This window comes from Phaseolus vulgaris, chromosome 6 (assembly GCF_051622355.1).
Source record: "Phaseolus vulgaris cultivar YP4 chromosome 6, ASM5162235v1, whole genome shotgun sequence".
NCBI lineage: Eukaryota > Viridiplantae > Streptophyta > Magnoliopsida > Fabales > Fabaceae > Phaseolus > Phaseolus vulgaris.
The window spans coordinates 10840001-10855939 of record NC_143503.1 but is presented as its reverse complement, the minus strand read 5'-3'; the positions used below and the strand labels follow the sequence as shown (position 1 = coordinate 10855939).

The following is a 15939-nucleotide window of genomic DNA, read 5'->3' as shown; positions in this document are numbered from 1 at the left end:
ACTTTGTTATGATTCATAAATATATTAAGCATAGTCGTTCACATTACCGTATACTCTAATAAACGTGAATTATGAAAAAATACAAAAATCTAAAAACTATCAAAATTTAAAAAATTTAAAAGTATGTAAATAGAAAAATCTTTTTTCAAAGAATTACATAAAGCTTGTTTTTCCATTGATAAAAATACGTAGAAATAATGTAAATCTTTATCGCATCCAAATAAAAAATTTCAAAAATATTTTCTTTGTTATGCATTTTGTTTCATTTTTGGTGGAAAATTAAACATTAAAAAACTACATTCGTTTTTCACATTTAATTAAAGATACGAATGTCATAGGGTTCTAACACATTCCTTACATGTAATCGACTCCCGAACCCAAATATGATTTTAAGACCTGTTTCTTTTAAGGTTTTTCGTAACTCTAGAGGTGACTCTTCTATACTTATACAAAGATCATTTTATCGTCCTGTCGTGACTTCGGTTGCGACACATCTAAGAAACAACAACTCAAATTTATACTAGTTCACCCACAACACTTAGGCTATTCTTAGTTCTACTTTAAGAAACTTCTTAAAGGATTTCACTGATAAAAACTTGATTATAAGATGGGTAAATAAACACATAATGTAGAAGGTAGCAAAGATAACTCTCAAAGAAAAGATATAGCAAGAATTCTCATAAGGCGAGTAACTTCACATAATAAAGAATACATAAGTTTCACACTTCCCACAAAGAACAATTCCCACTTAAACTTATAAGTCAATTTTCTTTTGTATGCTTTTTTAGCTTAGTAATGAGATCTTGAATCTTTGGTCAATTGTAATCTTTAAGAATATGATCATTGTTTGGTTTAACCTTCATTAACGATATCTCTTTATATTTGACAATATGATTGTAAATCCTTTTATATTGATATGACTTGATATACTCTCATATGTTGAGAGTTAGAAATGAAAGATTACATTTCCTTTTGGATGTTAAATGTAAAAACAAGTAAATATTACATGAATATATGCAATATTTTTTTTAATAACAACAAGCCAAGATATTTCCTTTTGTATTCACTTCCAATAATTAATTTCCAAATGTAAATATTTTTTTAACATTAAAATCGTTAATTTCTTTATATGCAAAAGTAATGTGTTGGATAATGAGGATTGTATTAAGCATGTATAATAAAAAAAGCCTACTCACTATATTTTGTTATGAAAAGTTTCTGTACTGGTTAGGAGAATACATGACCAAAAGATCGAGAGGCCGATAGGTCAATAAAATTAGAAAAAGATAAAGAAATAATAAAACAGTTGTAACATTGTATCAATGCCCAATGAATAAGCCCAATGCTTTAAAAACACATTTAGTAATTGTAAGGTGTAAAAAGTAAAATTCCAATAAAGTTAATAAAAACTCAATAATGAGAACTATAAATAGGTAATCTGATTAACAGATAAGTAGAGTATTTTTTTATGAAATTAGAGCTTAATCAAACTGATTCTGACTCTGATTCTAACTTTATCATTAGAGCACCTTGCAGGTACATCCACCCAGTGAGCTCAAGTCCACCTAACCGAGAGAAGACTAAGTCTACTAAGTAGAGAGAGCCAAGTCTACCTAGCTAAAAGATAGTCTAAGTCAACTAGCCTAATAATTAGAAGCCCAAAGTTGTCAACAAGATACCAGAAGACAGTAAGGAGGAGATGAAGAAGAGTTATTTACTTCAAAGCCCCTATAAGAATAGTTTCTTTTGACACAAAAATAATAAATAACATTAATTTGACAACTAATTATAATAATATAATAATATCTTAAATTAAAAAATAAAATAAATATAATTAGAATAATAATTTATTGGAATGTGGAATGGATGTATTTTAATATATGTTGTAAAGTATCACCACCCATTTTGTTATTAGAAATAATAGTTTGTGATTACAAATATTTAGCACAAACAAATTATTAACAAAGATTGAATAAAAGAGAGATTGTCTTACTTGAATTTAATGACGAAGGTCTAATGGTATTACTTGCTAAAACAAACATTAGAAACTTTATGAGCATAATATGATAGTATGCAATAATATTTAAGGATTTATTTAGATTTGTTATCTTAAAACTTCATCCGTTAAGAAAAGGTGAGTGGTTCTAACCGAAAGTGGATAGTTCTGGTCTCAACAACATGCTTCATAATAATCTAGCAGCTGAGTTGCAAACAATCGTAAGCACAATAAAAGGAATTTGAAAGCATATGTTTTAACTATCCAGCAAGCCTTTACTATTATACTTTGTCAGGTTCTATTTTAAAAGGGAATAAGGAATAATATAGCTTTTGATTTTTCTATTTTAAAATAATTTAAAGTCAAATTTAATATTAAGAAAATCTCGTAGAGTATTAAATGAAAAATTGATAGAACTTTTAAAGAAAATTTTCGAGGGTCACAAGGAGAATGGATTCGACTTCTCATATCTTATTATAATGACATTTCAAAAAAAGGCTTTTACTTCCTACATCCTTCCTTTTTATAACATGTATTCCAACAATTTTTTAAATGGACTATTTTTCTTAAAGTTGCATATTCTATAAAAAAAATTTGGAACACGTTTTTCAAAAAATCATGACATACATTCTAGAATACATTTGCTAAAACATGATAAGATTTTTGGAATAAAATATTTGAATCACATGAAATATATTTTAAAACAAGCTTTCGAGAACAATTTTCAGAATGTATATTCCAGTTTGAATTTTCTAGAACAAGCTTTCTAAAACAAGATTTTATTTTTACTCTTCTTCTAACTACAACGTTCTCCTTCTTCTCTTCCTCTTCTTCTGCAACAATGTTGATGAGTTGCAATAAGGGAGAAGAAGACGGAGGGCAATTCAGTTATTTTACTCAATTGTGGGATGTATGTTAAAAATGAGGGGTGCAGGAAGTAAAAGCCTTCAAAAGCTTGAAGAATGTGTTTGAATTTTAGGCAATTGCTTCCTGCACCATATCACTGCACCCGATCTTAGCGGAAAAGACGAAACTGTCCTTAAAAAAAATTTCCGAAATATGTGTTCCGGATATTTTTTTCCAGAACGAAATTTTATATTATGGATTTTTTTATCCTGAATTGATTTTTTATTTTTGTTTCCGGATTTTTATTTCCGAAACACAATTATTTCTTTTCCGGATTTTTTTTTTCGGAATGTATTATTTTTCAATTCCGGATTTTTTTGTCCGAAATAGAATTTTAATTTTGGTTTCCGGATTTTTATTTCCAAAACTCAATAATGACTTCTGGATTTATTTTTCCGGAATATATTATTTTCAATTCTGGATTTTTATTTCCGGAATTAAGGGCATTTTTGGAAATTAAAAAAATATGTTGGGTGCAGGTTAAAAATGATTGGGTGCAGGGAGCATTTGCCTGAATTTTATAGCTTATAAACATTGCAAAGAGTTGGATTCAAAATTGATGGTGGCTATTTTGCTAATTTAACATGCAGAAAGTAAAGGTTGGAACAAGTTTTGGTCGGAATGGGAGTGAGTCCTTAATAAACAAGCTTCTGATAGGGTGGGAATTGTTCCATGGAATTTAAAAGAAAAATGGGTTAGATGTTTGAACTTTCCATAGTTCCATAATGATGCCCATGTTAAACCTTAATTAAAAAAAAGGGAATGCATAATCTGAAGACTGACGCAGCTAAATAAGAACAAAACAAGGGATAAAGCGTTAAATAAACCAATTAAGACTATAGTTTATATAAACAAGTTGAATATAAGAAATGATTATATCGTCATATAAGCTGGCAACTACATCGCTGAAATCTATATCATTCCATCTCCTTATCAGGTCCAATATACATGGTGCAACTTACAGAGATAACAATAAGTGAAACACCGACGAGGCGATCAAAAGATGGAACCACTCTTGTCAAAGCAAGGCTCCACAATTGCCTTAGGGCTGCCTGAAAAGATGGAACCACTCTTAATCACCCACAATTAGTACTCCAATTCATGGAAATACTCCACAAAAGCATTACCATGTAAATTTGCACAGGATTTGATACTATTGAGTGTGTTAAGATATGAATCATATGCTGGTAAGGGTTAAGTTGTCTCAAATTGTTGTTCCAAAACCAACACCTCAATATCTATTAGAGTATATGATGACTTATTTAATATTGATCCAAGTAAGATATCCTAAAATACTAAAATGGAAAAAATATATGCAGTAATGCAACCATTCTCCTTTAAATAATTTGGTATGTGGAAAATGAACTTTTTGCACTCTTCCGTATTCAAGAGCCAAATATTGCAAAGGCCTTTTGTATGGCAGAGGCCCAAGCCCAAACCCAAATACAAGTCAAGCTTCAACTCAAGCCCCACACATAGAAGATCTGGGCCAACTAAGCATCATTGAATGCCTCTTGTTGTAATTACTTTTTAGTAGTTTTTAGTAAAACATAAAGGAAGGTATAGATATAAGTATAAAAGGTGCAAATGTATAAAGATAAGTCACACCTTCCATGTGACATAAAAAGAAGGTGTAGGTGTAGATTTAGGAAGTGACAAAGAAAGAAACCAAGTCACACTTACATACATGCTAATGACAAAATGCACCTTTGTTGTTGATTTCTGAATTAGTTAGGATCTCAAAGATATAAAAACTTAGTTGTTAACAGTCAAATGAGAAAAAGAAAAAAGAGAACAACCAGCTGTTGAGGGAGAAGTATACCTCCAAGTACTGAATATTGGCAACTTTACCAGTTCTCTCAAGTTGCAGTCCACGTGCTAACAAGACCTGCAAAAGATTTAGTTACAATACCATCAACTAGTAGAGGTATGTTGCATGTTGATTCAGGAGAAATATAGTAGAGAAGCTACAACAGGATATGTGCTGGTAGAGGATTCTAGAGATTTCTTTGTAATTATTACCTTAGGGTTAGAATTCTCTATAGAGGGTGACTGATGTAGTGTTTCATAGAATCAATTCAATAAAATCTTTTACCTCAGAGTTTGATCTTTTTTCCAGTTGGTATTACTTTAAGACTGAAAGTATGATAAAAAAGAGAGATTGATGATCTCTTAGTTGATCCTTGTTATTTATACAAGAAAACTACATCAGGAATACCAAGAGGTACAAGAAAAGGCTATATCTAGGTAATTAATGCTAATAAGCAAAACAACTTTTAGGGGAATACCACTAAACCTATCTAAACAAGTTATATAACCAAGATAAATTATTCTAAGACCCCCTCAAAGCTGGAGCATACAGATTGTATGTGCCAAGCTTGGAATATATAAGTTGAATTTGAGGTCTTCTTAGGGATTTTGTTAACACATCTGCTAGTTGATCATTAGATTCAACAAACTCAGTACAAACTTCTTTAGACAACATCTTCTCTCAAATAAAAACAACATTCAAGTTTGTGTTTGGTCCTCTCATGGAATACAAGGTTAGAGGCAATACGCAATGTGGAAAGCTACTTGATTATCACAATACAACTTCATTTGTTGTATCTCACAGAATTTTAATTCTTGAAGAAATTGTTTCACCCACACAAGTTCACAACGAGAGATGTCATATTCACCTTCAACACAAGATCGGGCAACCACATTTTGTTTCTTGCTTTTTCAAGAAATAATGTTGCCTCGAATGAAAACAATATCCAGTAGGAGATACTGGCATCACAATACCAGAAATTTGGGTATCCCTTTTATCTTTGTACAACAGACCTTGTCCTGGAGCCTTTTTGAGGTATCTTAAGATGCAGATGATAACATCCCAATGATCGGTACAAGGATTTTTCATAAATTGAGTTACAACACCCACTGGAAGAGATATATTAGGTCTAGTAATAGTGAGATTGTTGCATAATCAGGAGAATTATTTTGTAACTAAGTGCAGATTTTATTATCTATTTATTAGGACAAATTTGTTAGTGATATGATTTTATTTGATTTGTACATCTTTAATCACCCATTATTTCTTGCTTTCATTACCTATTATTTCCTTCCTTAATTAGGTTGTAAACAGTCTATAAATTGAGACTGTAATCACATTTGTAAATCACATCAGAAATACATTTCATTTATTTCTTTCAACTTAGATAAATAAGCTTTTCAACAAGTCTTATGTATCTCTCTATGTCAAAGAGAGATGCACCTTGATCTATCATTAATTTTTATAGCTACGAGATTCTAGGAGTCATTCCCTATAATACCTATGTCATCAAGATGCACAATTAAGTAAACTCATTTTCCAGGAGGGGTATGACAATACAAATTGAATGATCTGCCTTATAGTGTTTCATTCCAAAAGTTTGAACAATGTAACCGAATTTTCCAAACCAAGCACGCGGAGTGCTTGAGACCATAGAAAGACTGATGTAACTTACAGTAGAAAGAAATAGATGAAATATATTTCTGAGATATTTTACAAATGTGATTAGAGTCTCTATTTATAGACTGTTTTACAACCTAATTAAGGAAAGAAATAATAGGTAATGAAAGCCAGAAATAATGGGTGTTTAAAGCTGTACAAATCAAATAAAATCAAATCACTAACAAATCTGTCCTAATAAATATAAAATGGAATCTGCACTTAATTATAACATAATTCTCCTGATTATGCAACACTTACTATTAAGAAGTGAACTTTAAGCCGAACTCAACCATATAAAGCCAGTTTTATGAGGTGAAGTTAGGCTTAAAGTCCACTTCTTAATATGATATTAGAGCCATTTAAAACCTATCCTAACAAGTGTTTGTTGGGCTTATTAGGCCACCCGCTATCGAGCCATTATCGGGTCACCCATAACATATAATCCCATGCACGAGTTGGTAGTCTCGACGTGAGGGGTGTGTGTTGGAGATCCCACATCGACTAGAGATTAGGACATTTCATAGTTTATAAGTGGGTGCAAACCTCACCTTATAAGTCGGTTTTATAAGGTTGAGTCCGGGTTAAAGTCCACTTCTTAACACTTACAAGCCAAGCAGACAACACCCCTGAGCAACAAATCTAGGAAGCTACTCCATGTAAATCTCCTCTTCTAGATAATCTTGAAGGAAAACATTTTTTATATCTAATTGATGGAGAAGTCAATGACATATAGCTACCACAACAGATAAGAGATGCACAATAGTCATTTTGGCCATGGAAGAAAAAGTTTCACCATAATTAAGGCCATAAATATTATTATATCCTTTTACCACCAATCTAGATTTAAGACGATCAACTTCACCATTTGGCCAACTTTAATTCCATAAACCCAATGACAACCAATAACCCTTTGTCCTGGTAGAAGAGGAACTAAGTCCCACGTACCATTATGTTCAAGAGCCCACATTTCAACAATCATGACATGTCGCCATTTGGGATGATCAAGTGCCTCTTTCATATTTTAAGGAATGGTAATGGAAGATACAAAGAAGATAAAAGAACAATAGGAAGGGGACAAACGATGATACCTTAGAAAATTGTAAAAAGGATGAGGATTGTGCATAAAGCGAGTACTTTTTTGAATGACAATAGACCAACTAGAATCTTCATTATTAGGATATACCTAAGTCTTTATATGGCCTCTAACAATCTCCTCAGACTTCGTTTGGAAAATTTAGTATGTTGTTCAACAGTGTTGTATGACTCGCAGTGAGGCATATCACTTAGTTTTTTTATTGTCACTCGAGTGTTGGGTGTATTTATCTAGTAGTCTAAGTTGATGACATGGTTCTTACAAGCAATGATCATTATGACATCTCACAAGTAAAACAACACTTTTTTCACCACTTTCAAACCAAAGATCTTGGCAAAATCAGATATTTTTTAGGGATTGAGGTAACACAATCCAATGCTCGTATAGTTATCTCTCAAAGGAAATATGCATTGGATATTTTGGAAGAAATTGGGTTGATGAATTCGAAAATTGTTGATACACCCATGGATCCCAATGCAAAACTTCCACCCAATCAAGGGGATCCTCTCTCAAATCCTGAGAAGTACAGAAGATTAGTTGGAAAATTGAATTATCTTACTGTTACTTGTCCTAATATTTCTTTTGGAGTCTGTGGTGAGTCAATTTCTTAATTCCCCATGCAAAAATAATTGGAATACAGTAATTCATATACTGAAATTACATTAAAGGCTCTCTTGGACAAGGTTTGCTATATGATGACAATAAGCATACTAAAATCGTCTATTATTCAGATGCTGATCCACTTTGGATATTGTGTCTCCATTGGTGATAACTTGATCTCTTGGAAGAGCAAGAAACAAAGTGTTGTGGTGAGATCTAGTGCAAAAGAATATAAAGTTATGACCTCAACTACTCGTGAGCTTATTTGACTTAAACAATTACTTAAAGAATTACCATCTGGAGAGGTCAATCAAATGACACTTATATGTGACAACTAGGTTGTTTTTCATATTAGCTCAAATCCCGTTTTTGATGAAAGGACCAAACATATTGAGATCAAATGTCATTTTATTCGAGAAAAGGTTGTGTAGGCAAATATCAAGACCAAGTTTGTTAATTCAAATGATCAATTAGCAGACATTTTTACTAAATCCTTATGAGTGCCTAAGATTGATTATATTTGTAACAAGTTGGGTACATAAAATTATATGCACCAGCTTGAGGGGGAGTGTTAAATATTTCTAGATATGTTAGATGTTTCTATCCATGTAATGGGCTTAGCCCATATTTTTTGCATGTTTTTTTCTCTATATAAACATAACCCTATGTGCTAATTAGACACAAGGGATTTATCCTATTTTCTCGTTTCCTTTATTTTAATAATTAGGAACAATGATGACAAACAAAGAAAAAACGAAAGAATATGATGGAGATAGATGATGATAATTCAATTATAAATAGGATATGGATTACGATTAGATCAAATACCTTTTCTAAGAGCAATATGTCAAACTGAAGTGGAGTCATGTGAAAGAGTTGATGGAAAACGATCCATGGCAAGGGAAGCTGTTGGAGGAGGATTTGAATCATGAGACTTTATAAAGAGTAGGAGAGTCTTTCCACATCTTGCATTCGTAGGTAAGGAGAGGTGGCAGAACAATGTCAGACTGGTTTTCATTTTGGACTAGAAAAGCTCATTTAATAGCCTTTGCTAAGAGTTTGTGTAAACCTAGAGGACACAATTTTAACACTTTTCATCTAGTTAGTTGTCCATCATTGGTCTCATGTGATTTCACCGTCGAACTAAAGACTTGGTGCACTTTGTTAAGCATTGTTGGAGATTTCACATTGATTAAAAATAAGACCAAATTATAGTATATAAATGCATGCAAACCTCCCTTTACAAACTATTTTAATGTTGAGTTAGACATAAATGCTTACTAATATAGTATAAGAGCCTATCCTAGTGAGGTTTGTTGGGTCTCTCGTGTGTCACGCTATCAGGTCGTTGTTGGCCACCCACAAATATGTAGTCCCACACTCTAGATGTTTAGTCCATAATGTGATGAGATGTGTTAGAGATCTCACATTGACTATAAAGATAAGACCAAATTACAATATATAAAGGATGGAAACCACACCTTACAAGCAGGTTTTGTGAGGTTGAGTTAAGCTATGTGCTTGTCTTTGTCTTGTTTGGCAAAGAAATCGTCGTTTGGTCACCGTCCATTGCCATCTTCCACTATCAATCGTTTTGTTTTCCGTTTAGTGCGCCTTGAGGTGCACAATCTAACCCCACTAGTCACATGACCAAACTCTGTTAGACATGCTACCACGCACTGTCCTTCTCTCAGCAAAGCCAAGGTGCGTGTGTCTCATATGACACCTTCTTGTGATTGGAATTCATCTAGACCATTGTCATTCAACTTGTTGGCACCTTATGAGCACATTTTTTTCCTTACAATTTCTCTCTCCTACAACTCAAATTTTCTCTTTATAGAAATGTTTGCCTCTGTCCTCCTTGCCTCTATCCTATTTCAACATGTCTTCGGGAACTACCACCTTTTTTGGTGGGACTCCTACTATAACTTTGAGGAACTAAATGAAAAAATCTAAATCAACTACTTTAATTGAACTTTAGTTCCTTGGCCAAGGTTTTTATGATAACCCAAATGAAGATGGAAGTAAAGTACCATTAGATCAAGATCAATAGTGGAAGAAAATTGATTATCAACTTACTTTTTTACTATAGCAATCAATGGAACCCAATAATTTGAGTACTACTAGATCATTCAAGACCTATAACGCTTTTCGAAAAAGGCTCAAAATATTTTTGCAAACGATATCCAACATCTTTATGATTATGCTAAACAATAGGCCTTTTTAAAGAAAACTAATAATGACAATGTTTTTTATTGCTGAAGCTCAATTAGTAGTTGAAGAATTGAAGATGTTACTGGAGGTTGATTCATTAGATGAGAAAAAAGAAGTTGGATAAGGTTTATATTGTTATGATCCTCCATGCTATGAACCCAAGTTTTGATCATGTTAGGGATAAAATTTTAACTAGTGAGGAAGTTCCTTCTATGTAAAGCTTGAGAACACGACTCCTTCGTGTTCCAACTCTTGAGAGCAGAAATGGTATTAGAGTTTGTTGGGCCTATCGTGTGTCACACGCTATTGGGTCTGTTGGAGATCCCACATCGACTAGAGATTAAGACTCATTGTATATAAGTGGGTGCAAACCTTACCTCATAAGTCGGTTTTATGAGGTTGAGTTAAACTTAAAGTCCACTTTTTAATATGGTATCAGAGCCATTTTCGAGCCTATCCTAGCGAGAGTTTGTTGGGCTTATCAGGCCACCCGCTATTGGACCGTTATCGCACCACCCATAATATATTATCCCACGCACGAGTTGTCACTCTCAGAGTGAGGGGTGTGTGTTAGAGATTCCACATCGACTAGAGATTAGGACATTTCATTGTATATAAGTGGGTGCAAACCTTACCTCATAAGCCGGTATTATGAGGTTGAGGAGGTGTGTCGAAAATCCCTCATCGACTTGAGATAAGACCAAATTACAGTATATAAGTGGGTACAAACCTCACCTTGTAAGTTGGTTTTGTAAGGTTGAGTTAGACATAAACCCACTTACTAATAAGCATGACCCAACCCAACAAATCATGAAGCTTTGAATCCATCCATAGTAGAACATTGATTCTTCTTAGCATTCTAATTTGTGTTTGTATTCTACTTGTTGGAATTCTCACATGTCAATTTCGAAAGCTTTGTTGGTCATCCTAGTCATATTTAAGTTTTCTTCTCCTCAAAGTTGTTGGTCCTGTGTTATCTATTTTTGGGACTCCAATCATCATGACAAAGAAACTGAATGACAAACTATTCATCATGGTCAACTTCTATGGAACTTTGGTTATTTTCACAGGGATTCTTCAACGAACATCTTGAAAAACAAAGTGAAAGGCCAAAAGAAACCCAAATTAGTGAAAGAAACCGACCTTCCAAAATACCAGTACAAATAGGTCATAACCTATAACTTGGCCCATATTAGGCACAACCTAGACCAATTTAGCAAATAATCTAGGCCAAGGCTTTTCAAAGCTCATTAAGCTCAAATGATCAGGATTTACACCACCCAAAAAGTCATTGTGGGCCTAAAAGGCCTAGATTAATATTTTCAATATATTAAATGTTTACTTTAATATCCTAAGACAATAAAAAATTTGCACTGGTTTGATGTTTTGTTTTAAATTATTTGCCCCATTAGCCTATTTAACTTCCATATTACAAAGTATATATTTAAATAGGCTTTCAAGTTATGCTAGACCTTTTAGAAAGGCAATCTAGGTTTTTTAAAAATCACATTACGTTAGTAATTAGACAAAACTCAGAATTCAAATTTAAAAAATAAGCCACATTTGTTTTAAGATGAGCCTTAGCCTAGCCTAGCCTGTATCCAATTCCAACCCTGCAAAGGTTATACAGTTGAGTAGCTCTCTTTCTTTTTTCTCCTGGCTAGATAAATCTTCTAAAAATTCAAACAAGAAAATATCATATAAGGCTATGTTCAAATATAAATTATTGTTTCATAAGCATATACAGTAAGTGAGAAAACCCTTGAGAAGTGCTACAGTAACCATATAGTTCACCGGAACAGCAGAACCATGTATTAATGAAGTGCAGGGTCTATATCAGTCTCAGCAGCAGAACCATTCTTAATGGCATTTTTTCTATCTTATTTTCATCTTCCTATCTATCACTACAGAAACAAGGTTGGTTAGTCCTCATTTCAATAGCAGCATGAGAAGACCATTATTTAATCACACCAATTGTCTATACTATGAAAGTTGTTATTTCTTATTATTTTTTCTAGAAAAAGCAAACTATCACCATGAAAGTTTAGGTTTTCACCTCAGCAAAGAAGGCCATAATACTATTCACAAGCATAAGCAAAATAGACTGAAATCCTGGTAGCACAAAATCCTGCACAAAGGAGACAAGTTATTGTAAAGTACCAAAATTTTCAGATATGAGGTACAATACAGTTGATCCTTACTAGTAAAATGGAAACGTGACAATCACTCAAATAAGCAACATTTGACATGAAACTGGTGCGTAGACTTGCATGAAAAACATTTACTCAAAAAGCTATTAATAGAGGAACCTTTTTTCCATTATGCTGAAGGCGTAAAAAACTCTGAAAAGTAAGTTTGAGATATCAAGTAGCTATAAAGACTAAAACCAGTTTGTTTAAACTTAAAATAAATGTTTTCCAAATAAACACCTTTTAAAATGATCACATACTTCAGAAATAGATAGGATGCTTATAAGAAAACAGCTTAATATTAAAATAAGCATATTAGACAAAAACAAGAAAAAAAACAGCAGAAATCTGCTTATTTTAGTAAATATAAGAATTTTTTAATAAAAAAGGACAAAAAACCCTAAGTTGTTGAAAATCCAGAATTTATGAATTCATTATAGGGATCCATTTTTTTATGGTAGCTAAATTTTGGAAAGTAGAATTTAAGGGCCTGCTTTATTTAACAATATATTTTATGTTTTCATTTCTTATTTTGAGTTATAAGACTTGTTTCCATTTTTGATATACATAGGAAATGATGAAAACAATAAAAAAGTATTTTAAGAATATTCCATTCAAAGCCAAAGAGAACAAGGCAGGATTTTTTAAGTTAAAATTGGAAACAGAAAATATTTTCTCAAACCAAATAGGGCTATATTTTTCGAGTTAACAATTCCCCTTTGTTTGGATAGTGATATTCTTGTTCCAGATTATTTTTTGTTTGATTTTTACTTCGGTTATAGGGAAAGGTCCGTCTAATATAATAATCTGTTAGATCTACTTGACGGCATGGGACTTGAGTTCTATTAGTCAGAAATAAGGGATACCTTTCTAGTAATGATCTTCTAACCTAGTAACAAAGGTTCATCATCTTCTGTACCATTTTTAAGATCTGGTCAATAAAGTTCTTTGATTTCTCTATATTTTAATTCTTCAATTTTGTATACAAAACTTATTGACTGTTAGGTAGGAAAATAAGGATAGTACATGGAGGGTGTATCATAGAAGGAAATTTAAAAATAAGGATAAAGGGGTTAGTAAGTGGTTAGGGGGGGTCTTTAAATAAAGACCAACCTGGTGTGGGTGGAGGTTAGTTGATTTGTTGTGTAAAGTTGACAAGATCAAACCTGTGTGAAAGGAACTATATTCCTTTGTAATTCTTTTGTGAGTTCTGAACAGTGCTGGAATAAAACAAAGTTTTTCTTTCTCTTATCTGTGTTCTTTGAATTGTTAGTATCACAAGCACCGCAAACAGGAGATGAACAGTTGCTGGGATATTTCTTTGTTGGGTTATAGTCCAAGATTCACAACCAAATTAGACCCCATGATCCCAAGGAATTGATGAGAGCCATTGAAATTGCGCTGGATGTGGAGTAATCCTTTACGGAAGAAAAAGGGGGCAGCAATGGGAATAGGAATAATGCTCCCTATGGACGTTATCAAGGAGGTATGGGAATAACAGCCCGCACAGAAGTGTATAGGGAAACAGTTGGCAGATTTCGTCTAGCTTGGTTAGCAATGCAAGAAAGGAGTCCTTCAACTCAGGAAGAGAGGTTCGGTCAGGAGGAGTTGCAGGAGAAGGCTCAAGAAACAAGGGGTTCAGGACCCTTCCCTACCCTGAATTTGTGTGACGAAGGGGAAGAGGGAAGATGTTTTCACTGTGGAGGGGTGTATGTGCCAGAGCATCGTTGTCTTGAAATTTTTTTTCGGATAATCATCTGCGCTAAAGAAAAGAGAGTCCCTGCAAAGGTGAACCAAGGTATATTGGGGCAGATTGAGGAGAATCTGGAGGATAAGAAGAGGAGAGGGAGTGTCAACAGATGGATTTATCCATCTTTTCTGCTGGGGTCTAGCACAACCTAACACCATGAAGTTACAAGGGGAAGTGAAGGGAAGAATAACACTGGTGTTGATTGACAGTGGGGCTAGTCACAATTTCATAACTGTCGATCTGGTTAGCCAATTGGGATTATCAGTTGAGCCCACACCATCGTATAACGTGAGGTTAGGTGATGGTCATAAAAAAGAGTTAATGCGTGCTGTCACAATGTGAAGGTGATGCTGGGAAAGTATATGCTTAAGGAGACCTTTTTCCTATTTGAGCTAGGAGGGGTGGATTTGATCTTGGGAGTAGCATGGTTGGCAACTTTGGGCGATGTGAAAGTCAATTGGAAAATGTTGACAATGAATTTCTGCATTAACGGTCAACATGTGCAAATTAGAGGAGACCCTACGTTATCTAGGACTTTGGTGACTCCTAAAGCTTTAAAAAAGGAGGAGATCAAAGCGGTGTCCCTCATATGGGGAATAGAGAGCGCTGACCAGCCCAAGACATATCAGACCGGGAGTGACAAGGAGATCGCTAGGCTAACTTTGAGGCAGACAACAAAATTGAATGATGTTTTGAAGGAATGTGAGGGTTTTTTTTGAAGAAACCAAACATCTGCCACCAATTAGGGAGATTGATCATAAGATTCCAATTAAAGCTAGGATAGACCCAATTAATGTGAGACCATATTGATACCCACATCTACTGAAGACCGAGATAGAGAAACAAGTTGAAGAAATGCTGAAGGCAGGGATAATCAGACCCAACAACAACCCTTATTCAAGCCCTGCAATCCTAGTCAAAAAGAAGGATGACAGTTGGAGGTTTTGTGTGGACTATAGGGCCTTGAATAAGGCAACCATTCTGGATAAATTTCTGATTCCGATAATAGAGGAATTGTTGGACGAATTGTTTGGGGCCAATTACCTAAACCCCCATTTTCACTATGAACAAACTTTTAGAAATGATCTTGAGGTGAAGGAGAGGTTGTACATATGCACGAGAAAATGTTGAGGTTGAGGTTGAGCAAATTCAAGTTGAAGATGATGTGTAATTGTTGACTTAGCTGGAGGAACAAGTTTAAATGATTCAATTCTAGATGCAACTAATTTTGATAATATAGTTTTTGATGATAATGTTGATGGTGATGGTGATGAAGATGACGATGAAGATGGTGATAAAGATGAAGATGGAGATGATAATGTCAAGCTCCAGCTCAAAAAGTTTGGCAACATTTTCCTGATTGTAAACATGCATCGAATAATCCCACATCTCCAAATATCTTGGAGTCTTATCTTGAATTCTTTGGACTCAAGTAGTGATTCTTCCTTAGTGCTCATCTTGAAGATGAAGATGGATCTTCAACTTCAAGTGGTGTGCCTTGCTTCTTCCATCTTTTAAGTCTTATTCCCCTTTTCTCCTTAATCTTGTTCTTTATTTTATGTTCTTATATTTTTTATCTTCATTAACTATTTCTTCCTATTCTTGTTATTCATTCACTCATATGCTCTTAATTCAATTCTTTAGTAGTTCTTAGTTCCTCTTTGTGTTCTTATTATTTACATGTTCATTCGTGTTGTTTAAAACTCTTATTCAAACGTC

At 33.7% G+C, this 15939-nt stretch overlaps 1 protein-coding gene across 3 annotated transcripts in view; it reads right to left on the bottom strand.

The window, feature by feature from the left end:
* Window positions 1–3712: 3712 nt before the first annotated feature.
* Window positions 3713–15939, bottom strand: part of LOC150026635 (uncharacterized) — a 37429-nt gene continuing 25202 nt past the window's right edge. For all 3 annotated transcript variants that reach the window (XM_090303431.1, XM_090303432.1, XM_090303433.1), the window contains 3 exons: window positions 12338–12409; window positions 4725–4790; window positions 3713–3954 (listed from right to left, as the gene is read on the bottom strand). In XM_090303431.1, coding sequence (XP_090159557.1) covers window positions 3820–3954; window positions 4725–4790; window positions 12338–12409 — 273 coding nt within the window. In that variant the 3' untranslated portion in view covers window positions 3713–3819. The remainder of the gene's footprint in view (window positions 3955–4724; window positions 4791–12337; window positions 12410–15939) is intronic.